The sequence below is a fragment of the Oculina patagonica genome, chromosome 9 (genome assembly GCF_052425735.1).
Source record: "Oculina patagonica isolate OP01 chromosome 9, crgOcupat, whole genome shotgun sequence".
In the NCBI taxonomy this organism is placed as follows: domain Eukaryota; kingdom Metazoa; phylum Cnidaria; class Anthozoa; order Scleractinia; family Oculinidae; genus Oculina; species Oculina patagonica.
Window position 1 is genome coordinate 27915753 of NC_135766.1, and position 27221 is coordinate 27942973.

Genomic DNA, 27221 nt, shown 5'->3' on the forward strand with positions numbered 1-27221 from the left:
GACGTAAAATATAAAGATGATATAACGTACCAGTATCCTTGATGTTTTGCAGTAAATATATCGCGTAACATGATCGTAGATCATTCATTAAAATGTGTGTTAAAAAGACATTTCTCCATCGTTCTTCAATCTTGGAAAAGGGGAAACCACCTACTTCCTGTAGCTTTCGTTTTATTACACCACTCTACTTGTCTGCCCTTTTCACTGAATCGACTTCCGGGGGTACCCCTTTAAGAAAAGTGTGGACTTGGCTGACCTTCGTAATTATTATAATTCCCGTCTCCCAAAAGCGTAATCTTGTAGCGCTTTTCCTGAAGGTTTGGCAGTACAACTTTTCCTAAATACAGCTATTGGTAGTATTGAGGCAATGATGGCACGTACTAGCACCCATCTGCGTGGGGTGAAGAATGCGTGACAAGGGACAGAAGGTATATGCTTACTGGTTCGTTCCCATGCTCCTACCGGAGATTATCCTTTCACAGGAGCCCAGTCATCACTATCTTGTAGCAACAGGTACCAACATGGAAGATTCCGAGAAAGTGTACTTTAATTTGGCATTAGATTTGGTGCCATTTTTTAATATTTTTAGAGCAGACATGGAGGAAAACATTAATCAACTCGCTCAAGATTTAGAAAAATGTTGCCAAGAAAATCCTGACGTCGAAGTCATTCATACCGGAAGTGGCTTCGAAGGACTTTCTCTTCCTCATCTAGAGGAGCGTCAAGCATGGAACACTGATGCCGACCATATGATCATTCGAACCAACATAAAAGTACACGAAGGTATGAAGTTAGAGGAGAGAGACGTCAAGAAGAGCGTTACCGACGAGCAAGAATCGTCTGGAGGCAGCGAACGTAGCGAAGGCCCAACCATGGTCGCAAACACGGACGTCGCAGATAACACCTTGTACACCTTCGACGCAAGACACCCAGGGTATGTACACGTTTCAAACAAGAAATACTTTCCTCCGATAGATTCAGATTTTATTCAGGAACACTGTCTTCAGAACGCTCAATTCATCGAGAGCAGTCAAAAGTTGATTCGTCTCAGTCACGCCCTCTTGATGGCTACAGGCGATGGTTCCATTACCGGCCCATCTTACTCTCTTCCTTATACTGGGGGTTCATTCATCGTTGATCGAGACTTTGTTTATAGCCTGAAATGTGAATCGTGGCCTTTGTGACGTTATATAAGTGACGTAAGAACCTTGGAACGAGAGAACCTGGGAACGAGGTTAAAACCTCGTGCGAATTCGGTCGATCTGTTGTTAGTGTGTTTGTTCGATCGGTTACTGTATTATTCGAGTAGACAGCCAAATAAAAGGACATTGGTGGATTTATTGTCGGTTCTTCTGCCTGGCAACATTTGGCGACCCCGCCAGGACCGATGTTTTGCGTTTGTTTGGTGTGGAGACCGTGATCAAAGCGAAGGAATGCCGATCGAAGAAATGGTGAAAATGGCGGTAAATTGTGGTTTGCGAATCCTTTAATTGCCATTCGGATGAAATTGAAAACGAAATGCATTTCTTATTTTCATGCAAGCTATACGAAAACATACGTTTAAAGTTCTTTAATGAAATAACCGCCAAATATAGTATTTTTAACGAGTTTGATATTAATGCAAAATCTTTGTTTCTTTGTAACAGCATTGATCCTGCTGTTTGTCGATCAACTGCTGCTTTTGTTTTTCAAGCTATGTCTCTTAGACATGAAACTTTATTTTCCAAATGATAAAATCGCATTTTTGTTTTATTTCTGATACTACTTGTAATTTCTCAAGTGTAAGTAGGTAATGCCATGTATTTTTATGGAAATACCTCAATAAATTGTTGTTGTTGTTGTAATTGCACTGGAACATAAGCTGATGTGGTAACAAGAAGAAAGATGATGGATTCAGAGCTCGAAGAACTGCAACTTCAAGTTGAGGGAGGAATTTGTAAGCTCCCGATCGTGGAAATGGAGCAGTTAGCGGAGCATGTGGGTTTGGAATCAAAGGAATACAAAGGAAAGAGTAAGCTTGCCATGTCGCGGATCGTTCGTGCAAAAGTTGAAGTTGAGCTTGGACAAACGGAAAGTAAAGTTGAATATCTTACGGAACTTAAGAATTTCATTGCTGGGACGCCACCACCACTCGAAGAAACAGGACAAAACGAAGAAGAATCTGTAAAACCGAAAATGGAATACGAAGCACTATGTAAACAATTCGAGGAAATGATGGAGTCGTACAAGAAGAAAATGGAGCAGGCTTCAGTAAAGCAGGAGGACACAAAATCACCAAAAGAAGGTAACGTGTCACTCGTTGATGTAAAAACTGCTCTTAGGAGAGATTTTAAGATCATGGGTGTTATTGGAGGAGAGGAACAAAAAGACAGATTGTCCTTCGTTAGTTTAATTCGCCAAATAGATGCAGGGCGTGAGAAAGGATATAAAGAACGGGAGATAATTGATGCAGTTATTCGTGCTATTAGTCCCAGCTTGAAGTTGAGATCTTACTTAGAAACCATGAAAGAGCTTACCTTGGCAAAACTAAGGCAGATGTTAAGAGCCCATTACAAGCAGAAGTCAGGTACTGAACTGTACCAAGAACTAACAACAATGTGCCAATCACCGAAGGAAACTCCCCAAGACTTCTTAATCAGGGCCCTTGATCTAAGACAACAGGTTCTCTTTGCATCGCAAGCTGAGGGTGGTGCTGTAAAATATGAATCATCTCTGGTTCATCCCTTGTTTCTGCATGCTGTTGAAACTGGCCTACAAGATGAATCTGTCCGTAACAAATTGCGGCCGTTCCTCCAGAAAGTAGATGTTACTGATGAAGAGTTAATGGAACAAATCAACGTGGTTGTATCTGAAGAGTCAGAGCGAAAGGGTAAGCTTGGAGCTACCAATCACAAAAACATCAGAGTAAATTGTTTGGAAGTTGAAGGCGAGCAGACCGAATCAGGTGATCAACCGCAGCCGAAAAAGCCTGGGTCAAAAAAGGAAGCGAAGTCTGACAGGCCTGACAGATACACACTTGCAATATGAGGGTTTTGGCGCAAATCCAAAAAAATGCGTTCGGGGCTTCGCCTGGCTCGCCTGCCGGCTTCGCCATTCTCGCCCCTCACTGTTTTTTTGGATTTGCGTCCAAAACCCTCATATTGCAAGTGTGTCGGGGTTAGATGACAGCCTTTCAACCCATGCACATGTATCTAGGCAAAGGCACCCTTTTAACACTTGTTGAGGACTGTCCTAAAACAAGTGGCCCCCGCCAAGCCCCAAAGAACAGGCGCGCCAGAATTATTTTTCAATTGAACAAATGCTCTTATTGAGTAAACGAAGATGGGAAGAGGGAGAACTGGAGAAATTAACTTGAATGTAAAGAAAAACTTGAAAAGATCTCATGGAAAAGCGTTTACAACATACAAAAAAACAAAAGAAAATGAAAAACAAATAACAATCTTTTTAACAGACGAGCTGATTGAAAAATTAAAAAAATTAGACAGCAGTGTTGTCGCAAACGTTTTAACAAGCTAAACAAAACTTGCACGCTCCGGTGAGTGCATAAATTAAGTTTTCCGCGTATTGCTGCCTCGATGTTGTTGATCTTTTTCAGGCTTTTTTTTTTCTTGCAATACAGATTCTTTGGAATTCTATCAGTCGTTTCTCTTGTGGAGTAACTGTTTGTGTTGCCACTTCTTCCAAAAATTGATAAACTCGAGGATTGTGAAGTAAAACACGTTCTGTTGGCGTTTGGCTCGTCATTCTTTATGATATCCAGGTGTTAGCTTGATTTATATACAGAGTAAAGAAAATGACATCATTAAGCTATTTTTAGTGACAATGACTCCAACAAGCTCAATCGCGGCGCTTAAATATTGTTTAACTTTGTTTGCTTTCTGTAACCAATATTATCCCGTTGACTTAGCTTACACGTGTACCAAACCTTTCTAGTGCCTTCTGACACGTGTATTGTTTCCTCTCACGTGTTTTCTGACAAGCCATATCTTTCTAGCGTTTTCTTGCACGTGTATCAATACCTTTTCATTGCGCTTTCTGGCACGTGCAATCAAACCTTTCTCGTGTTTTGTCACGTTTATTTATTTATAGTATTTTCGTCACGTGTATTAACCCAAGGTTATTTACCGAAATAATTTAATTGCTGATGTAATTGCTATATCAGCCAATCACAGGTTAATCATAACTATATATTATTTTGCATACGCTATTTACTTCAGAAGAAATGGCTGGCAATCAAATGCTTCAAGAGGTTTACGAAAATTTCTCTAATCTTGGTAAGAAATATCCTACAATTAAGCCTTATTTAACCAAATGCTTTACAGATATCAAAGCACAATCTGTTAGCGAACAGGCTTCTTTGAACCAAGATAAAAAAGAGAAGATTAAGAACCTCTTAAAAAAGTTTATGGATATGAAGCATTTAGAAATGAATTACGAAGGTCTTATAAATGAAACAGCCAGCAATGAAGAAGACCTTAAACAAATTTTGAAAAAACTAACTGAAGCTATTTTAGCTTACAAGAAAAAGACCGCATATTTTGCTTCTAGACAAGGCAAATTATTGAGAGATGGCAAAATATTTCTCTCGCGGTCGAAGTACGAAAATATTAGGCAGTCGTGCGGGTTTTCAACTCGTTATGCTAATTTTTTAATTGCGTTAAACGATCTATTTGAAAAGTATCCGCGACTGTGCTATTGTGCGATTCCAATTCGTACATTCATGTCAAACATGAAAATCATTCGTGAAATATGCGAAGAAAACGAATTTTTTTGGCAAAATCTTTTTTAGCCTTAATTAATTACAAATTAGAATAACAAAAGAAACGGGTTACGGCGTAACCCAAATTGACCAAAATCAGCCAAGTTCAATAAAATATTTTTTTAATTAAAAACTGTTGTGTTGTGTTTATTGTTTTACAACCCTCCCTCCATTCTACCCCCACCCCCCGCCGCTTCCCTTTAATTAAAATAAACAGGGAAAAACCCACGCAGCTTTCCCTTTCTTAAAAAACCCAGGGGAAGCCCCTCTTATTTAATGACCGGAAAAAATAAAAGTGAAATAACCCTTGCTTCTCACCTATTGTTTTGGTCGAATAATAAAAAAAATGTGGGGCACGTCTTTCGCTGGCGGGCACAGTCAGAGCGTGACGGGCAGGCTGAGGGGGCTTGGGACTTTTGGAAAAGAGGGATCGTGGATCGTGGATCGTGGAAAAAAGAAACCACAGCCTCAAATGTTATATTTATTTTTTTGCACACTAAGATGAAATCCAGTGTTTATTTTCTCAAATCTGATTTCGACTCGGCAGAAAGTCACTTTAAGCGCGCTTTAACCTTTTATTTTGCCTCGTTCAGGCAAACAACAACCTCTCTTGTGATGTCTCGAACATTTTTTTGCAACTCGAACGACAATGCTTCCATCACAAAGTAAACTACAAGATGAGCGCAGACAATCATTCTTTCATTAAATGAAAAAATGTTCTATTGGACTGAAATTTTATTTCGAAATGTCGGTGGTGCTTTCGAGAAGTTTTTTTTTCATTTTTTGTCTTTCTGCTTTCATGATCTCTTGTCGTATTTTTTCGATGTCTGGCTGTGAATTTGTTTGTTTGTGTGCAAAGCTTGAACGTAAAGTCTCTTTAAGTTGACGATATTTCTGCATTTCTCGTAAGATCAGTTGAAACTCTTTGTCAGAAACAAGATTATCATTCAGAGCTTGTGAGACAGAGCTGTTTATCGAGTCATGTTTTGCAACAGCCAGAGCGAGGATTCTTGAGTGCTTATTAACTTTACGTTCAAGCTTTTTGTTGATAACTGACAGGCCAGTGGAAGCTGCGCCAGATATACCTGCTACTGCTGCAACAGGAACGCCGATAACAATTCCAACACCAGTAAGTGAAGTCGCAACAGCTCCAGAAGACAGAGCTGCCGTCACGGCGCCAAGACAGACCACGGAATAGTGAATAACTTTCCGGACTTTTTTATATTTTTTTAACACAAGCCTGTAATGCTCAGCTTCAGCGGATATTTCTTTTTCAATTTTACTTATTTCAGTCAGCCGAAAATTCTCGGCATTTGTTGGGAGGCTTGGATAAAGTTGTGTTTCTTCGCGATCACCATAAGCAGGGGCACTCGGGAGAACATTAGCAGATGACATGGTCTCGTATACATAAAAGTTAATTTTGTATTTAATTTAATTCAATTCCAACTCATATGTAAGATTTGAGCCGTTAAAATCGAATGGCTTTCCATTCTCATCTCTAATCGAAAGAGTCAGAGATGATACATTTTCTTCAGCAGAAACGTCGCGCAAGACGTTAAAATGTGTATTTTGGTAATAAACTTTTTCATACGGTTTTCCACGTATGTCAAAAAACGCTAAAAGGCTTGATGGCTTACCATTTAGCAAGCTTTGTTGCTTGTCGATAAGGTCACAGTTGATGAAGTAATTTTTAGGATTTGAAACATTATTTACCTCAATTGTTTCAAAAAATTCCTTTTCAATACTTGCGTAATTCTCAAACCCAGGCAAATTAAAGAACTTAATAAGACTTTCATTCAGTCCAAAAGTTTTTAAATTGGGCTCTTTTGCTTTTATTATCAATGAACGGCCTGCAATGCCTTTTGTTACAGAAAACATGTTTTTCTCTGGAAATCCTTTTTCAAAAATACTCCCAATGTCATCGAGTGAGAAGTTTCCTTGCCGTATATAACGCGCCTTTTCTTCCTTGTTCACTTGTTTATAAAAAACTATTCCATCCTTTTCCAAACTATTCCAGCTGTTGTAAAGAGAACAACTTAAAAGCCGGATATAGCTTGGTTTTGGAATAGGCTGGTCAAAATAAACAGTGTTCGGATTTTCTTTTGTGGTAACAGTCAGCACAACCATTTTTATATTAAATAAAAATAAAAAATGTTTAATATAAAAGAGGACCATGGATGCAAAAACAAGAGGTTTTATGAAGTGGATGAAAACCCCAGAAGCAACTACAATTTCTAAAGCGGCAAAAGACAATGCATGGAAACCTTTTCTTGCAAAATATCCAAACTCTGACCGAACAAAATTTGTTGCACAGGTTGAGTTCGCGTACAACCACACAGCAACGGCAGACATTTATTACAAGGCAGGGCAAGGCCATTTGATAAATGTTTTTGGCTCTGACAGCAAATATTGGAGCCCAGAGATGAAAAAAGCACTGGGGGTGAATCAAATTTCAGGCGGTTTTCCACAACAGCTGTCACCAAGCGGCGCAAAAGGCTCATCTTTGCCAATTCCCGCGGTTGGATTTCACGAAGCCGCACCGAGTTTGAAAAAAATATTTAACAGCAAAATCAACATCTACGTCACACCAGACCAATATTTCACAACGAAATTAAGAGAGATTTTTCAAAAAACAAAACTGAAGCATACATCAGGAAAAGAGTCAAAAAGGTGGCTTGCTAGCCAAAATATGGGCTATTGGCCACAGCAACTTAACTTTGCGGTATGGTGCGCGACAACAGGCTGCGGTATAAGTCGAGATATTTTCGATGAAGAGCACTCAGCTCTTAGCTTGCCACCGATTGTGCGTAATTTTTATCTTTTTCACGTTTATTTCACGATAAGGCGAATATTGTTTCAGATGGGGGGAATTCAGAGCGTAAGCGCCTTGCCAGGCGACCCCACTTTTAGCCAGTTCGACAACAAGTACGACGTGGCTTCTTACAAAAGAATATGCGCTGAGTTCGGTGTCGACCCGTCAAGCGATTTCCGTTTCACAACAGGCGCAAACCACGGACTTGGTAACGTTTATATCTGGATTACTAACATTGGACCAAACAAAACTGGAGCAAAATACCCCGATTACGATAAATTTTCGGATGAAGGTGGAACTGCAAGCAAAGGTAACTTGATTCAATACATCGAGCCAGACGACGCTGCATATGCACAGGCAGACTGGTTTTGTCCTAACGGCACTGAAGGGCTTACTCAGGCAGGTTTGTCGAGAGTAAACCAGTCGATAGAGGCTTTTGTCTACTGTATTCTCGGTTCGCAGGTGAACGTTCGAAGTAGCATACTTGGAACAGGCGGCCGTGCAAAGGAAGCGCAAAGTGAGTTCCTCGTGTTGGTTGAAGACGCTATAAGGCAACCTGATCTGGCAAAGTCGGTCCAAAGATACCAACTAGCCATCGACGAAGCTAAGGTTCGGCTTAACCTTGCAGTCTGCCCAGGTGCCTGGCTGATGCCCGCTCGTATGGTGATAAACACAGAAAGCGTTGTTGGCTACAATAACCAGCTTAAGCAGGCTGTTGTTGGGATGAAATTAGGAGTGAATGATGAGGTTAATAAAGCTACAAAAAAAGCAGCTCTTAAACTGATGGCCGGAGGAAAATCAAAAATCAACCCACCAAACAGCCACCCTTCAAATCCTATACACAAGAGCGCCACAGCAAAAAAAAATCAGGCACCCGCCGCAAGCGCTGCTGAAACACCAGCTAGCAACGCGCAAAGCGCTAAAGCTACGAAGGCCGTAGCCAATGATTCACACGAAATAAACAAAGCAACTGTTGCTGTTGGCGCGGTTGGAGCAGCAGCTTTGCTCTACACCCTTATGCGTTAACGTCTCTTTTTGATGTATTTTTCAACAAGAAAAGCAACCACAGCAAGGATAAGCAGCCAGGTGTGCTCTGCAAGAAATCCAATTACTTGACCAGCGGTTTTGAAAAGAAATTTCGCAATCGAGCCAATAAGACCAGGCAGAGCTGATGCTACCTTTGAGCCAATATCACTTAGGCCTTTTCCCAACGCTTTGCCGGTGGCCTTCAACGCGTTTGTAATGGCTCCAATAACAGAACCAATCGTGACACCAGCAGCCAGAAGTATTGCTGTTAATGTCACGCCATGTTTTTTGAAGATCTCTTTGATCCTCTCACGAAGTGGAAGCGCTCTTTCTCTTTCGGCAATCTGCGTTTGCAAGCGTCCAAGTTCCTCGGTTCTTTCCGCAACTCTTTCTTCCGCGGCTTGTTTGTCAGTGGGGGAGGCATTCTCATCCTCAATAATTTTTTTGTCTTCCTCGTTTTGGCGCTTGAGCTCATCTTCTTGCTCTTTAAGATCATCCAAAGCTCTTGTGTCGTTGAGCCTTTCTTGAAAAGTGTTTCTTTCGCTCTCTTTGGCAGCGAGGCTTGCCCTTAGTTGGTCGACTCGTGTTTGTTCTTTTGCCTTCTGCTTAGCTTGTTTTTCAAGAGCAGCAACTTCTTTTTTTGCGTTTTCAAAATCCTTTTCAAGATTTTTTTTTAGTTGATTAAGTCTGCGCAATTCTGATTCATTTTCAACATTTGACCCAAGTTGATCCATCTTGGCATTTGTTCGCTCGATTCTTATTCTGAGATCTTCTACTTCTTGGGTGGCTTTTTCTTTCTGCATGGCAATTGTTTCTGCCTGTTGTAGTTGACTTTCAGCTTCTCTTAATCTTTGACGTTCATCTCTTATGCTCTCATTGTCTTGAGCAATAAGATTTTCAGCTGACGGCCCAAGTTCATCTTTGAAGCTGTCTAAAAAGTTTTTCATGAAGCCTGACTCATTATCTTTTAGAATCTTGTACTCGCCTTTTTTAGTTCCTATAGCAACAATTTTCCCCTCATTTTTCCCAGTGCCTCTTCTAATTCTAATTTTTTCAAAATTTGCTTTGGGGAATTTGCCTTTTATCGTGTCTACAGCTTTTTTAAGTTTTTGCCGCAAAAAACTTTCTTTTTGAAGATCACTTATCGAAGGGGTTCTTTCAAGAAAAGGTGTTTCTTCGTAGGATGTGTCTGGCAGCCCGCTCTGTTCGTGCTGCATCGTTTGCATTTCATGTTGTTCACCCCCATGGTAGGGTGTGGATGCCTCCCCGGGCTGAAATGGTCGGGTTGTGTCGACCTCTTGTTCCTCTTCATCATCGTTATCACTGTTGTGGTCAAGATCTTGGTCCAAATCAGGGTCCTCGAATCCAAAATCACCACCACCTGTTGCCATCGCTTAATTTATATATATATATTTTTAAATTAAACTTTTCAATTTAACAATAAAACCAATCGAGAGATGGCTGCTGTTCAAGAAAACCTTCGACCGGGACGCACAGAGAAAATACTCGGCGCACTGAAAGCCGAGCGCGCGGTAAAACGAATCACTTTTGACCGCACAGAAGCCAATCCAGAGGAAACGTTGTATGTTTCAGTGCCCAAGCTGAACGAAAACGAGGTCATTGTGCCTGGCTCGCTGGCGCTGCGCTTCAACATCGACTTGAGCGGAGGCCATGCCAACAACTTTCTGGTTGACAACGTCAGCCGAGCTCTGGTCGACGATTTTGTTGTAAAGTACGAAGGCACCGTCGTGCAGGACACGGTTGGCTATGGCATCTACAAAATATTTGAGGATTTTTTCCTTTCGCAGGAGGAGCGCGACGACAGGGTGCCAGAGGGCATTCAGAGCGAGGACCTTAACAAAATTCGCTCAAATGCTGGCGATAAGAAAACTTCAGGAGTCGAAGCAGAAAAAAAGCTGAATGAGCTATATGGTAATAAATACCGCATCCGTCTGGATCACCAGATTTTAACTGACCATGGGGCATTTTATCCTCAGGCACTATACAACGATCTTGTGTTCGAACTGAAGCTCGCGGCAGCCGAACATGTGGTCAGAGGCTCAGATACAACAAAACTGAAATACAAGTTGACAAACATCCAGCTGGAGTACGAGATGATAAGAAGCAAGGAAATTGCAGATGAAGCGTTCAGCGCTTATTCGGGCGGCAAAGAGTTCGCTTACGACCACATCCAGCGTGTTAAAGTGGTGACTTTTGCAAAAGGCTCCGACACACGTCTTAATCTAAGGGTCAACCCGCAGAGGAGGTCCATGAAAGGTATCTTGCTCCTATTTATTGAGCAATATAACAAAGGTGCAAGGAGCTCGGAAAAGTACATTAACCCGGACCTTACAAAAGTAAGCATCACTGTCAACGGCTCGCCAAACATGCTGTACAACAACGGCATCGAAGGAATGGACATTTGGGGAGAAGTTAAAAGATTCTACATGAAAGAAAAAAATAAAACGCAGCACATGACTCTGCAAAAGTTTTACACAGAAGACAAGTTTGGCCTTCTTATTGATCTGCGTTCCATGGCTGACCACTCGATGCACGGAAGCGGCACGCGCCTTGTGAACACAAAGGACGGTGTCCAGCTTGAGCTAGAGAGGAAAGCAAGCGGCTCAGGTAATTTGAACTGCCACATTTACGTAATCAGCGACGCCCAAATGAATATAATTGGCAGGCAGTTAGAATCTGTGCTTTTATAATTTTTTCTTTGAAAAAGTGTACCTTAGGTACATATACGAACGAAGATGGATCCTGCCAATATACCCTTCAACGCCCTCATTGTGGGACCAACGAACTCAGGAAAAACAAGATACGTGGTCAATCAGCTTTGTGGCCCTTTCCGAGGCAAGTTTGACTACATCGTGCTCATCTGCCCGACGTTCGCGCACAACAAGACTTATTATCGCTTTGCTGAGGAAGATCTTCGATTTTTTGTTTTAATTTGTGAGCAGCACGAGGTGGAATCTTGGTTAAGGCTTTCAAGATTTCTTTTTGAGGGTACGAACACGCTTATCATCCTCGACGACTGTGCTGCTTCGAAAGATGTAAAAGGAAGAACAGGGGAGTTGGTGAATCTTGCTTTCTCTGCTCGCCACGCAGGCTTGAGCATATGGGTGTTAACTCAAAAATTGACAAGCATAACATCCTCATTCCGCGAAAATGTTGCGGCAATCGTTTTCTTTTACACCCCCTCTGCCAAGACCACGAAGGCAATCTTTGAGGATTACGCTGGCGAACTTGCCCATGAGGATTACAAAGAAATCATTTTAAAGCTAAAAAAAAATAAGTTTTCGCATCTTGTCATTTCTCATCGCCACCCTTACGGCACAAAATTTTCTTATTGAACATATTTTTTAGAGTAATAAATGGCTGACCCGTTCGCAACTTCTCCTCCCGAGAGCGTCAAGGGCGCTGCAAGTGAACAAGAATTAGCTTCCGTAATGGAACTGCTAGGAGCTGAACCAGAAAGTACAGAAAGCGCTATGGCACTCATTCAAGGCCCTGACATTCCTGCTTTGCGTGAACAGCTTGCAATCCTTGTTTCAACAGGAAAAGCCAAAGAAGCAATCGGTGTGCAACTGACACACGAGCAGGTGAAGCGCTTGACAGATAAAGAAGTTGAAAAGTACTTAAAGAGATATGAGGCATACGTTGGATCCAAAACAACCGACAGCTTGATTGACAGCTTTATTTTTCTTGTTACTAAAGTCGTTGGTATGGCCGTAAATATCAAGGACGTCAATGATTATCAGAAGGAACTCAAAAACGACTACATCATCAGCAAAGAGCTGTCCACTTTGGCAGGCGGTCTGGCTTTGAAATGCGGCCGCTTTCTTGCCGTTGCAAATGCTGCGCTCATCACAACAAAGCACATTGATTTAAACGAAGCTACAAAGTCGCACACTTCGCTGTGCGAAACCAAAGGTGCTTCCAAAGATGCGGACACAAACACTACTGAAGATTTTTCTGAGCAATGCTAAGAAAATGCTAAGTAATTACTGAACAATGCTTAGCAATTGCTTAGCAAAAAATCTTGCTGAGCAATTTTCTATTTAAATATTATTTTTTTTTATTATAAATGGCCGAGCTCGAACCAACTCCGATCGCTCAAGAAGAACAGAAACAAGTTACTTCAACAACTCCAGCAACAAAGCCTGCCAAAAATCCAAAGCGAGTTGCTGCTGGCAAGCTTGCAGCTGAAAAAACAAAACAGGCTCGTGAAGCACAGAAAAAAGCTGCTGTCGAGGCTGCTGCAATAATTGCAAAAGAAAAGGAAAAGAAATCTGCTGCTGCAAAGCGAAATGTAACACCACCGGCCGTAACGGAACCAGCTCCGCCCGAGGCTCAGCCGCAATCAAGCGGTCTCACCACAAATCAATGGATATCTTTGCTTGGTATCGGCGTTGCAATCGTTACAACTTATGTGAAACGCGAAGACATAAAAGCCTTTATAAACGAAAAAAGAAGTCCAACATTTAAAGCTCCGCCAACTCTTATAACTGATGACACACCAGGGGTCCCAGAGGAACCCCGCGCTTTGCGCGTTACAGCAGAAAGTATTGGAAGGGTTGCAACGCGTTCTTCAGACACGCCTTCGACAATCCAAAATGCCATTAGACCTCGCAAACAAAGAGGAATCCGTCCGATGGATTAAAAAATTTCTTTTGAACATTTCTTTTTCATTTATTATACCGACAATGTCCCTTGGTTTTATTCTTGACAGCCTTGTTAAAGGTGCAGCTATGGCTGGTATTGCATTACTTTGGTTTGAATTTTCCAAAACTTGCGTTAAAACCGCTATTCGGGTGCAAAAGGATGAGGATACAATTTTTAAAAGAGGTATAAAAAAAACAAAAGAAGTTGAATCTGGTGAAGAAGTTGCAAACTTTGCTTCGCAAAACGGTGAAGAATAAACAAAAAAATTTTTCAATTGAATATTTTTTATTATTTTATACTGAACCGCCATGTCTGACAACAAACTCGTAAAAACACTCATGGATGCCGCGACTCTCACTGGCCTTGCCGCCGGAATCGGCTGGGCTGCCAAAAAAGTTGTAAAAGAAAACTTCACATCCGACCCAAGCAGCAGTTTTATGAACTATGTAAAGTTCACAGCCGTCATGGCTGGCAGCGTTGCACTTAAACAGTATCTCGAGGACCAGAAAATTCTCCCAACCAATTAAAAAAAAATTAGAATAGTATAATAACAAAATGGCAAGCGTCGCGATTATGGCTGGCGGAGCTATCTTGAACGCTGCTGCTTTCATTGGCGGCAACTATCTTGCTCGAGCTTTGGGTGGCGGAGATGACGCCGCTTTGAAAGAAAAAGAAAGACACGACAAAGCTCTCGAGGCTTACCAGGCAGCTTACGCGAAGTACTCTCGCGACCGCACGAAGCTTCTCGACTGGATCGAAACCAACAATGAGATCAAACAGCAAGCGAAACAAAACTTTACGAACACAGACTACGCTTTCAAACTCTACAACCAGGCACATCCTGACAAACAAATGATTCCTCCGAAAGAACCCAAGTTCTCTGATTTCTATCAGCCAAGTGAGCAGCAGAAACAAGGTGAACTTATGTTCGTTGGCGCTGGCGCGCTTGCACTTGGGTACGCTGCCTTTCGGTTTCTTTAAACTTTTCTTTTTTTCTTGTATACACATGGATGCAAAGATTTTTGCGGAGCAAAACTTTTCGAAGAAAATCTCGAAAGTCTACTATAGCCCCCAGGGCTACTGGAAGGGAATTGCAGCGATAAAAAAATTAGCCGAGGCGGCCAAGGTTTCCGAAGATGCCGCAAAAAAGTGGCTCGTTAAGCAGGCCCTTTGGCAGATCTACCTTCCGGCACCACGATACGTTCCTCGCCCAAAATTCGATGTTTCTTCTCCAAACGCGGTCCACCAGGCGGACCTTCTTTTTCTGCCACACGACAAACTGCCGCGAGGGCGAAAAGTTTACAAATACGCTCTGACTGTTGTTGACGTTGCCAGCCGATTCAAAGAGGCCGAGCCTTTGACCTCCAAAGATTCAACTGAGGTTGCAAAAGGTTTTCAGACAATTTACAGGCGAAGTGCACTAAAATGGCCACAGATGCTGCAAGTTGACCCTGGTCGCGAATTCATGGGAGCTGTTACCAAAGAAATGGAAAATCACAAAACCTATATTAGACGCGGGCGTGTTAACATTCACAGAGATCAAGCTATTGTTGAACGTTTTAATCAAACACTGGCAGGGCGCCTGTTTGGTTATCAGTACGGTGTCGAGATGAACCTGCCATCTGGCCAGCGGTCGACAGCGTGGGTAAAAAGGCTACCCGAAGTTGTTGCCGCTCTGAACAACGAAGTAACCAGTCTTACTGGTAAGAAACCTGCTGCTGCAATCAAAGAAAAGGCTGTTTCGTCAAAACCGTCCTCAAAATATACAAGACCTGTTGGCAAGAAAGAAAAAAAACTCCCCTCTCTCGTTAATGTGCGCTATCTCTACCAACCTGGCGAGCTGGAAGGCGGCGTAAAAAGGGCTACAGATCCGATTTGGTCATTAAAAGTCTACAGCATTGAAAGGTCTGTTACTAAACCTAATCAGCCAGTTCTTTATTACTTGCACGATGGTCCAAAGCGCGGCTTCGTGCGTGAAGAATTGCTTGTTATTCCTCCAAATACACAGTTACCACCAAGCCCTTAGTGCTTGAGCCCCTTGGGCACTCCTGAGTGGCTTTTTATTTATTAAAGCACTCTAGAGAGACCTTTGCTTGGCGGCTAGTTAGTTTTTTCACTCCCTTTTATGGGGCGGTGGGCTCTTTTTTTTGCCCCTTCTCTGCAAGAGCTTCGCTCTCGTGCTCCGCACCCATCCGATAGTGCCCATATGCCAAAGTGTTTATCCCATCTTCATTTATCCATCTCTTTGTGTCAAATGGCGACAGCGATTTTTTGTTTACCACTATTGAATGCATCTCGTGGGCATAGCTTCTTAGCATGTGCATTTCGTGAAAGCTTTCCTTGTTTTGAAAAAGTGCATCTTTGAAGTCTTTATGATTTATCTCATTTTTCGTCACGCACTCTTTCACCCCCTTTGCCTTTTTTATATTTTTTTCGTCCACTTTCAGCGTGTTACAACATTTTGACTCACTTGCTTTCGGATGTTTCTCTTTTATTTTTTTGACCAATTCTTCGTCGTTTGCCATTATTACCTGCATTTTTTCCCCTTCGCAAGTGCACTCTTTTATTTTTGCCTCAGGAAAGTTTTTCTTTATTTTTTCGATTTCATTTTCGCTTTCACCTTCTGTCATTATTGAATACATTTTCGGCCTCAAACAAACACACTCTGAAATCAGTTTTCCTGCGCATTCGTCTTTCATTTTCCCCAACACCTTTTTGTTTTCTTTCGAATAAAGTGAATGCTCTTCGGGGTAGTCGCTTGTGTCGTACTCGCCGATGTTTTTTGCCATGTCCGCGTAAACGTCTTCTGTTTCTATCACAAGCAAAAGGCTGTCTGTGTCTGTATACAAAAGCTCGCAACGCTCCCCGTACTCCTTTTTCAGATGGTTGTAAAAGAAGTCATACATGCATAGCTTGCTTACGTCAAGGATAGTCATGCCTGTGTAGACCGGTTTATTGAGAAACAGCTTACTTTTTCGCATGTCTATTCCGACAAGATCGTTTGAAAACATCACGTGCCTTGAATACAATGGACTTGCGACCAATTTTCTTATTTTATTTGTCTCGTCGCTTCTTACTATTCTTATGTCTACACGGTTTCTCAGGTTTTCCATTGTTTTTCCAAAAACCGAGTTGTTCATTAGCTTGTAAAAGGTCTTTTCAAAGTTGTTTTTTGCTTTTTTTCGGAATTCTGTGTTCATCCGGATGTAGGGCTCCATCCAGCATTCCTGTTCAAACTCTAAAACCCTGTGCACTTTTTTGAGTTTCATTCCCTGTTTTAAATAAAACTGCAAGTTTCGGTAATGCACGACGTAATTGGTTTTGTCTTCAAGCGTTAAAACAAGCTTTTCAGTGTTTGGGGGGTTTAATTCAAGATCATTCATTAATTTCTTTTGGTAAGGCGAATACATTTCTTTGTCTATTTTCTTTTTCTCTGGCGCTAATGGGTAACTGTCGTGAGCGTCATGCAGCTCTTTCGGATATTCTAACTCCACCTCCATAATCCATCCAGTTTTTGCATGCTCTTTTTTTGTCATTATTTCTTTTTCTGTTGGCATAACCTTTTTCCATCTAAAACCACTTTTCGGAAGCGGCTTGCTCATTGCCCACCCGTAAAGGTTATTCGCATCGAGATACATTATGTATTTTTTTGGTTGACTCGGATCAAATCCCTTAACATATGGGTTGTTCGCCTTTGCATATCTCTTGCTTACCGACGAAATCCCGCCTCTTATTCCCCTTTCGACGAAGAGGTGCATTTCGTAGTCTGTGAGTAACTCAAGCTCCACACCTGTCTTTTTCAAAAGCGCATCCCAAGAAAGACCTGGCGACGTGTAATAATTTGCGGGATCCAGATTGTACTTCTCAAGGCATAATTTTCGAAAGTTTTCAAAAACGTCCGCTAACAGGGTAACGTCCGTTTTGATATACAAATCGTGGTAGTCTCCAAGATTTTGGCAGCCAAAGGTTTCCCACACTTTTTGCGCGTGTGCATACTCTTTGTCTGTTATGTGCTCGCCTGTAAGTTTACTGTAGAACTTTTCTTTTTTCGGCAAAGTTGTTTCTTTAAATCTTTCCCATGAGTCCATGTATTCATAGGGATAAATCCCCTTTTGTGTTAACAAGCCAAATTTTTCTATAAAAATGGTTTTTGCTTCTTTGTATCCTTCATCTGTTATGTGGATGTTATTGACAATTTGCCATTTTTCTTTAGTTTCGTCCCCACCTTTAAAAAAACTTTCACTCAAGTTGTTATAATTAAATTCCTCCCACACTTCAACGTATTCGCTTGGATATTTTCCGTTGTCTAACAACAGTTCACTTTTTTCAAAGAAAACCTTTTTCGTCATATTTAATGCATCCTTCGGCGTATCTTCTACAAGTTTTTCAAGCTTTCCAAGTAAAAAGTTCAAAGTGTCAATAAACCTTAAACCCCCCAGTGAAAATGTAATGTATTTTTCCATGTTGTTTGCAACACACTTTACCTCTTTCTGTGCCTCTTTTGAAATCTTCGAAATTGACTGCATCAAATGGTGAGCATCGTAGCCACTCAGGTTATGAAATGCAACTGGTATTTGAATATTTTTTGGATTTATTTTCATCATTAAGTTACACACGTTGTGCGCGGCTCCTCGAAAATTGCCTGTTATGTGACAATGATCCCTCACCGCATCCTTGTAGTTCGGCTGGATAAGCGGCTCTTTGCACGCTAGGCAGTTTTTTTGGTTTTCAGCGGCTAATTTGTGTGATTTTTTTTCAAGCTTTTTTAGCTTATAATGGTTCCCGCTATTAAGAGTATTCGCCAATTCTATTCTTTCGTAATAGCATTTTTTGTGTAACTGTCCTAAGTAACCAAACTCCTTTTTATTAGATTTAAGCCAAACCGGCAAAGAGTCTAAAAAGTTTTGTTTCACCAACGATTTTTCGCAGATGTGGCAGTTTTCGGCTTTTTTAAAGTTTGCCCAGTCTTTTTGCGTCATAAGGAGAGGTTTTGGCTTTGACAATTCATATCTTATTTTCTTTTCTTCAATTAAAAGACAGTTCAAAAATACTTCAACGGCGTTTTCTCCTCTGTAAACGAATGGTTTTTCGTGTTCACCATCACTTCTTACACGCGTGTAAGCGAATCCGCATGCCTCGTGCTTTTCTGTTTTGTACGTGTAACTTTTCTGGCGGTTCTCGGGCGTTTCTCGGCGCTCTTTTTTTAACAATGCCTCGCCGTCGGCGTAAATCGTATAAGGCGCTTTCATTTGTTTTTGGTAGTTTTTAAAAGAAAGGGTGTTTTTCTCCTCATCTGGCATTTCGATTCTTGTTGGCTTGCCTTTGACCCCATTGCAATACTTTTTGTGCTTTTCAAGCAAGTCTTCTCTTGTAAAATTTGTCAAACACATCATGCAAAAGTGTTTTTTGTTACTGTGTTTGGTTTGGTCGTGTAACAAAGCGCTAATTCTTTTTATAAAACAGTAGTGCTGTTTCAATCCTGACTCAATCAACATAAGGTTTATACGGGGTATTTTGTTTTCTTTTTCGCTTTGTCTGAGAGGTATCACACACCCGTCTTTCAAGTGCCACCCAAAAACATTTATTGCAAGGTTTCTGTTTTGCGCCTCAAGCCTGTCAATCTGCTTTAGGGGTGTCGGAAAATCGATTCCGTTGTAGTTTATGCCGTCATCAACGGGATATTTACTTGTTCTTTGAGGATCTTTTCCGTTCGCAGGCGGGAATAAAGCAGCTCTCAAAGCCCATTTTAAACACTGGTTGTCACTGTTTTGCACGTTAATAATTGCTTTTTTGTTTGCCAGTTTGGGAGGCAAAGGCAAGTAAGTTCCTCCGCGCAATGGCCGATAACGCGCAACATAGGTGTACGCCCTTGTTATTCTTTTAACAACCCACCCCGAGCCCCTCTCCGACCAAGCCTCGATTTCTCCCTTTGCTTTGTCAATAAATTCGTCAAACTCTTTTTTTATTCGGTCTTTGGTGTTTTTTGTAAAAAGACGCGGTTCTCTTTCTCTGAAATAGTGCTCCATGTGTTGCGTAACTCCGTTTCTTTTCATCGAAAATTTTACTTTAAGCCCGAAGCTTGCTTTTATGTCATTCAATTCTTCAATTTCACTTTCCAAAAGATCATAAAACTTTTTTTTGTGTTTTTTTGCAAAAATTAAAAGATCTTTGTTGTTTTTTTCGGTTTCGGGTATGTCCATTTTCCATACTCGGAGCCAATCGTTAAAATCGGTGTTGGCCAGTAAAAAAGACAAATTTCTTTGCGGGTTTCTTTGAAATTCACGGAGGTTTTCCTCCATCATAGCTTGCAAAACTTCTGACGAATATCTTGCAGCAGCCATTTGGTGCATATACAAAGTAAAAAATATTTGTTCAATTGAAAAATAATTCTGGCGCGCCTGTTCTTTGGGGCTTGGCGGGGGCCACTTGTTTTAGGACAGTCCTCAACAAGTGTTAAAAGGGTGCCTTTGCCTAGATACATGTGCATGGGTTGAAAGGCTGTCATCTAACCCCGACACACTTGCAATATGAGGGTTTTGGACGCAAATCCAAAAAAACAGTGAGGGGCGAGAATGGCGAAGCCGGCAGGCGAGCCAGGCGAAGCCCCGAACGCATTTTTTTGGATTTGCGCCAAAACCCTCATATTGCAAGTGTGTCAGATTAATGGTCACCCTTGAGGCTGTCCAATCGGATATTGCTGTCTTGAAAGAAGCCATGGCTTCCCAGAATACCAAAGAGAGAGACAGAGTTCACTTTAGGCAACCATTTGAGAACCAAAGGAGACGTGTCTGCCCAGCATGCCAAACAGCAAACCAAGAGTTCTGTGACCACTGTTTCCGCTGTGGTTCAAGTGACCATTTTGCACGAGGATGTCGCGGGGGTGCAGCCAACATACCTAATCAGGGAAACCAGAGGAGGCTACCACCGCGGGACAGGGAGTAGCTGATGACCACATTAAAAGGTCCCATGTTTGTGTTAACTGTAGCAGGAGAGGATTATCTTTAAAGCAATGTTCCAATTGTCATTCAGTGCATTACTGTTCTCAGAAATGCCAAAGAGCCCACTGGATTAAGCATAAGCAGTTGTGTAGTGCAATCAAGTATCTGTCTAACGAGGAGAAAAGAGATGTTTCTGACAGTGGCATGTATGTTAGTCACCTAACACCAAACCAACATGCTAAAGTTGCAAAATTGGTGGGAAAGAGATGTATGGTTCAGTGTGTTATGAACAATGTTCAAACTGAAGCATTATGGGACACTGGTGCCCAAGTTTCTATTGTTTCCAAGGATTGGATTGCTGAGAACCTGCCTACAGCTGAGAGTCGTCAAATGGATGAACTACTTAATGACAAAGGACTTGATCTGAAAGCAGCTAACGGTACAGAAATCCCATATGAAGGATGGATTGAAGTTTCTTTCAAACTAATGACCTCAGATGACAAACATGGTATGTCAGTACCCTTCCTGATCTCAACAGAAGCTATGGATCACCCTATTATTGGATACAATGTAATTGAAGAAATTGTGAGAAACCCTGTTAGTGAGCCACCAAGCAATTATGAAGAGACTTTGGTCAATGCCTTGAGCTCTAGTCTTCCAAATGCAAAGCAGGAGAATGTTAAAGCTTTGATTGGTCTCATTAGGACTAACACCCCAAGTGAACTGTGTAGTGTTAAAGTAACAAAAAGGGATGTGGTAGTTCCGAAGAATGAGACAGTGGTAGTAACTTGTTCTGTTAATACTGGCCCAACTGAATCAAGACTTCCAGTGTTGTTTGAACCAGATGTTGAATCACCATGGCCATCAGGACTTGAGGTCCCTGAAACATTAGTAACTATCAGAGGTGGTGCTTCATCACGTGTCAAAATTCAAGTGAGAAATACCACAGACCATGACATCACGTTGAGGAACAGGACAGTGTTAGGCAAGCTCCAGCTAGTCAAATGTGTAACACCATTAGAAGTAAGAAAGAGAGAGGATGAAGAAAGTTCAGCAGACTGTGTTCCTTCTAGTGACAAATCATCAGAGGAGGGAGAAGAGCCCGAATTGCAATCAGATGCAACTGTAATGAAGGAATGTCAAAGTGACACTAGCAATCCACCTCCAGATGTTGATTTAGGAGATTTGACAGAAGATCAGAAAATTGCAGTAGTGAACATGCTCAAAGAGGAAGCAGATTCCTTTTCGAAAGATGATGATGATGTAGGGAGCGCGGAAGGTCTGCAACTCAAAATTAACCTGTCCGATAATCGTCCAGTCCAGAAAAACTATACAGCTATTCCAAAGCCTTTGTATCCAGAAGTGAAGCAACATGTTGAAGACTTACTCAACCGTGGATGGGTGCGGAAGTCACGCTCAGCCTACTCATCGCCAGTAGTTTGTGTGCGGAAAAAGGACGGTTCTTTAAGACTGTGTGTGGACTTTCGTGAGCTGAACAGGCGAACAGTACCGGACCGACATCCGCTTCCTCGGGTACAAACAACCATTGAGAATCTTGGAGGGAACAAGTGGTTTTCTCTTCTGGACCAAGGAAATGCTTATCACCAGGGATTTATCAGCCCTCAATGTCAACACATGACTGCATTTGTAACACCGTGGGGCCTGTACGAGTGGGTGAGGATCCCATTCGGTCTCAGAAATGCTCCTGGAGAATTTCAAAGATTTATGGAGGACTGTTTGGAAGGACTTAGAGATGAAATTTGCGTGCCTTATTTGGATGATGTGATTGTTTTCAGCAGAACCTTTGAGGAGCACATAGAAAATGTTCGAACAGTTTTGAGGAGACTACGTGAACACGGAATAAAGCTGAAAGCCAGAAAATGCAAGATGTTCAAGAAGGAGGTCAATTACCTGGGGAGGATTGTTTCTGCTGACGGATATCGAGTGGATCCTTCAAATGTTAAGGCGGTTTTGGCACTCAAAGAGACTAACCCCAAGACTGTTGGCGATGTGAGAAAACTCCTGGGCTTGTTGGGGTATTACCGAAAATACATACAGGACTTCTCCAGAATTGCACAGCCTCTCTTCGAACTCTTGAAAGCACCCGGGGTCAAGACTAGCAGGCATCCTAATCAAACAGAAAGGCGTAGTCAGAAAGGAAATGGGACACAAGCGTCATCCAGGCATGCAATTGTTTGGACACAAGAACATCAAGGAGTGTTAGAGAAACTTGTGGACTGTCTGGCTAACCCGCCAATTCTTGGTTATCCAGATTATGATCTCCCATTTGTACTACACACAGATGCGTCGAATGAAGGGCTGGGAGCAGTGCTTTATCAGCGGCAGTCTGGTAAAATGCGTGTAATAGGATATGGATCTAGAACACTCACTCCTGCAGAGAAAAATTATCACCTTCATTCTGGAAAGTTAGAGTTTTTAGCTTTGAAATGGGCTATCTGTGAACAGTTCAGGGACTATCTGTACTACGCACCATCATTCACAGTTTACACGGACAACAATCCCCTGACGTATGTGTTATCGACAGCGAAACTTAATTCAACCGGACATCGCTGGGTGTCAGAGCTGGCTGATTACAATTTTGAGATAAAGTACAGACCTGGTAAAGCAAACAAAGATGCTGACACCTTGTCAAGAATTCCTTTGGACATCAACCAGTACATTCCTACTTGTACACAAGAGACTTCACAGGATGTGATCAGTGCAACTTTGTCTGGTGTGAAGGCACTTCAGAACGGTGATACGGTCTGGATAACAGCAGTCAGTGATAGAACAGATGCGTTGAACCTCGACTCTAATCTTCTTGATTCCAGGAATTACCATCAAATCGAGCCTCAAGTCATTCTGACAGCTCAGAAACAAGACCCAAGTATTGGCAGAGTCATTGCATACAAACTCAATGGACACAAACCAGCAATCCATGAAATCTCTAGAGAACTACCCCATACAAGAAAGTTGCTACGTGAATGGCCGAAGCTTGAAATTGGAAGTGATGGAATCTTGAGAAGAAAGTGTGGACAGAATTTACAGCTGGTGTTGCCAAAGCAATTTCACCGCTTGGTCTACAAGGAGCTGCATCAAGAGATGGGTCATTTGGGGGCAGAGAGAGTACTTCAGCTAGCCCGCGAGAGATTTTACTGGCCCTACATGCAGCGAGACATTACTCACTTCGTGACCAAGGTGTGCAGTTGTCTGAAGCAAAGGCGACCAAATGTCTCTACACGTGCTCCTCTCCAACCTATTGTCACCAATGCACCATTTGAGTTAATTTCTATTGATTACCTGCACCTGGAAAGAAGCTCTGGTGGGTACGAATACATTCTGGTTATTGTTGACCACTTCACACGATTTGCGCAGGCGTATCCTACTAGGAATAAGTCAGCTCGGACAGCAGCCGACAAACTCTACAACGATTTCATACTTCACTTCGGATTGCCAGCCCGTATTCTGCACGATCAGGGAAGAGAATTTGAAAACAATTTGTTTCACCAGTTGCAGCAGTCGTGTGGAATGATACGTTCAAGGACCACGCCCTACCATCCACAGTGTAATGGTAAAGCGGAGAGATTCAACCAGACATTGTTGTCAATGTTACGAACACTACCTGAAGAAAAGAAATCTAAGTGGTCGGAGTATGTGCCCAAGGTTGTACATGCCTACAATTGTACCAAAAGTGAATCAACTGGGTTTTCACCGTTTTACCTACTGTTTGGGAGGTCACCACGCCTGCCAGTGGATCTGATATTTGGACCTTCTTTAGAGGAAGCTAACGTGACCCACACAGAATATGCAGACAAGTGGAAAGTTGCTATGAAGGAAGCATATTCATTGGCTCTAAAGAACACCTCCAAATCTGCAACGGATGGCAAACGACAGTATGACCGTAAAGTGAGATTTTCAAATCTGCAACCCGGGGACAGAGTATTGGTCCGAAATTTGTCAGAGCGTGGTGGGCCAGGGAAACTCCGGTCGTATTGGGAACAGAAAATACATGTTGTAAGAGAGCAGAAAGGGGACTTGCCCATCTACCAGGTGAGCCCAGAGGGGGACCCAGACAAGACAAGAGTACTACACAGAAATCTCTTATTGCCATGTGACTTCCTCCATGCAGATACTCAGGAGTTCGTGCAGCAGCCAGTCCAAGTGAGGAGGAGCACATCTGTTCGTACTAGGCAGCACAAAGAGAGAGGTCATCAACCTTACCATAATGAGAGCGAAAGTGAAGATGAGGAGGAGGTCCTACCTGGCCTGGTACCCAGAGATTTGGACACACTGCCACTTCTAACATCTACGACAGGACCTGAGGAAGTTAGCGAAGAACACTCAGAATATGCTGAGGATGGAGCCATGCCTGAAGGAGTGGAGGAAGGACCAAACCATGATGAGACTTCAGCAAGCACCCCTGAACCGGAACAAGAGCTTGAACCAGGTCAAGAATTCCAACCAGAACAACAGCCAGAATTGGATCCTGAACTAGACCAACAGCTAGAGTTGGATCCTAGACCAGAACAGCAGCCAGAACCAGAACAAGTTTCAGAACCAAATCGGCCCCAGCGTGTTCGTCAGCCACCAAGGATGTTTACATACAATACCCTGGGACAGCCAACCATATGCAGTGTTCAAACTGGTTCCAATCTTGTACCTGGATGGTGGTATCCACCTTTCCAACCACCAAAGATGTTACCTACACACCAGTACCATGCACCACCCTGTTATGTTCCTTTGGTGTACCCACCCTATATGCAGATGATGTACGCGTGATGCATCCAGATTTATTGACTGTTTAAGACTCTTAATGACGTTGTTGTTGAACAGATATTTATTGTATTATTTGTGGAATTATTAGTCTTTTCTTTTGTGCTGCCATGCCTTGCAAATGGGCAAATAAGTGATATAGTTATTCAAGAACTATGACTGTGCCATCTTTAAGTTATGAGTGAACATGGATAGATTTTTCAAGATTTGTATTTTCCTAAGTTTTGTTTGTATGAAGTTGCTGACATTGGGCCTGATCAACCCACATAATGCAAGGAAGACAAGCAATGAGAGTGAGAATATTATTAATGTGGCATATCTTTATGGGAGCTCAGAACTCCACTGAACATTGCAGTAGCAAATGTCCCGGAGGACATTTTCAAAGTCGGGGAGTGTGTGACGTTATATAAGTGACGTAAGAACCTTGGAACGAGAGAACCTGGGAACGAGGTTAAAACCTCGTGCGAATTCGGTCGATCTGTTGTTAGTGTGTTTGTTCGATCGGTTACTGTATTATTCGAGTAGACAGCCAAATAAAAGGACATTGGTGGATTTATTGTCGGTTCTTCTGCCTGGCAACACCTTCACAAGCGGAGGAATGGATACACCGAGAAAGACCTCACTCCTGGTCGAGCAGCGAGGTAATCTCCACCATATCAGCCCAGGGTTGCCATCTTGTACCAGTCGGGTCCCACACAAGCACCTTGCAAGATTTTGAATGGCGGTTTTCGTTTTCTGTAGCTGAAATGATGCTTGCCCGATCCCTAACAGAGGATCAAAAGTTAGCCTACTCAGTGCTGAAAGCACTTATCAAAAGTGAGATGAAGTTGCGTGACATTGATGTGTTCGCGTCGTATCATCTGAAAACATGTTTGTTTTGGTTCCTGGAGAAGAAGGGAATCGAATCCTGGGAAAAACAGAGTTTAGGAACGAACATTCTTGAACTTCTAGATTTTATCATCTCATTCTATGCCAATGGTTTTGTACCAAGCTACTTCATTTCTAAGAATAATATGATAGATCACCGTTCTGCGGAGGAAATTAAGAATGCATGTCACGCTCTGTGGGACATCCGAGCTACTGTAACGCAATCCCTGTGTCGTTACATTGAAGGCAATCAAGCACTTCCGGTTTTCTTTGATACGTCGCTCAGTCATCAACTCAAAGAAAACCCTGAAAAGTTTGTTCAAAACTGCAAATACAATTTTCTTGTGATGGCTTTGGCTTACACCTTAAAAGAAATGAAAATCTTAAATTCAAGCCACTTAGTGGGCAATGCTGGTTCCCTTGTCAACAAAGCCCAGCTACTGCACGAAGCTACCCTGAAGGAAAACTCTACTCAAGAGTATGCAAGATTGCTTTCAGCTCTTTCTGAAGTTTCACCGCATGGTGTTGAAAGTCCAGCATCAAGCAAGGTGCTTTCGATGCTAGAGGAGTACCTAGCCGCAGATCAGTTGAAAGTAACAGAGAGCAGTGCTGTGGGACTTGCAGTGTTCAACACATTTTTAACCCTCCATCCCAGTACACTTAGCGAACCTGGCTTTGAAAAGAACTCCTTAGAGTTTCACGAATATCTTACCAATCCTGCCATGAAAGATGCTCTCTTCTGGGCTGCACGCATTCACGAGAAATACTGTGACGCCATTTATGATTTTGTGGTAAAGAAATGGGTGAACGGCCCCAAATTCTACACAGAAGATGATGACGCCAAGAAATTTTTGAAACTCTTGATGGTAGTTCTTGGCAAACCAACAAAACAGGCCACCGCAGTAACAGGCTCATTAGTGAAGCGAACCATGGAAGGTCAAAGGTTTCTTTTGATGCGCTATCTAGCAGACTATCTGCTGCATTTGCATTTAGAGAGTGCCTATGTTGCTTACCAAGCTGTGGCATACCTTATGGACAAAACTGTACTGTCCGAAATCTACCTGACTATCAATTGGTCTGGTTATAAACAAAGCAAGCTTCGCGCAATAGAACTAGTCTTGTCGAAACAAGAATTACATGGGCAGCTCTCTGAGGAAGAGTTTACCAGGCTGATTGAAATGCAGCAAGAGTTAACAAACTGTTAACTAACAATGTGCACTGTAAAAGAAACCTCCAAAAGATGTTGGAGAACGAGTCGGCTGGGTGTGTGTGTGTGTGTGTGTGTGTGTGTGTGTGTGTGGGGGGGGGGGGGGGTACGACGAAGGAATCAAGTACTAAATATAGATAGACATGGCAAACTCCAGTACTGGCCATCCTT

The 27221-nt window shown here is 42.2% G+C and overlaps 1 protein-coding gene across 1 annotated transcript; it reads left to right on the forward strand.

The window, feature by feature from the left end:
• The first annotated feature begins 55 nt into the window (after positions 1 to 55).
• Positions 56 to 27100, forward strand: LOC144664665 (cyclic GMP-AMP synthase-like receptor 2). Its single transcript, XM_078525840.1, has 2 exons — positions 56 to 1176; positions 25559 to 27100. Exons 1-2 carry the CDS (start codon positions 408 to 410, stop codon positions 27046 to 27048), a joined length of 2259 nt encoding a protein of 752 aa, XP_078381966.1. The 5' UTR covers positions 56 to 407; the 3' UTR covers positions 27049 to 27100.
• The last annotated feature ends 121 nt before the right edge of the window (positions 27101 to 27221 follow it).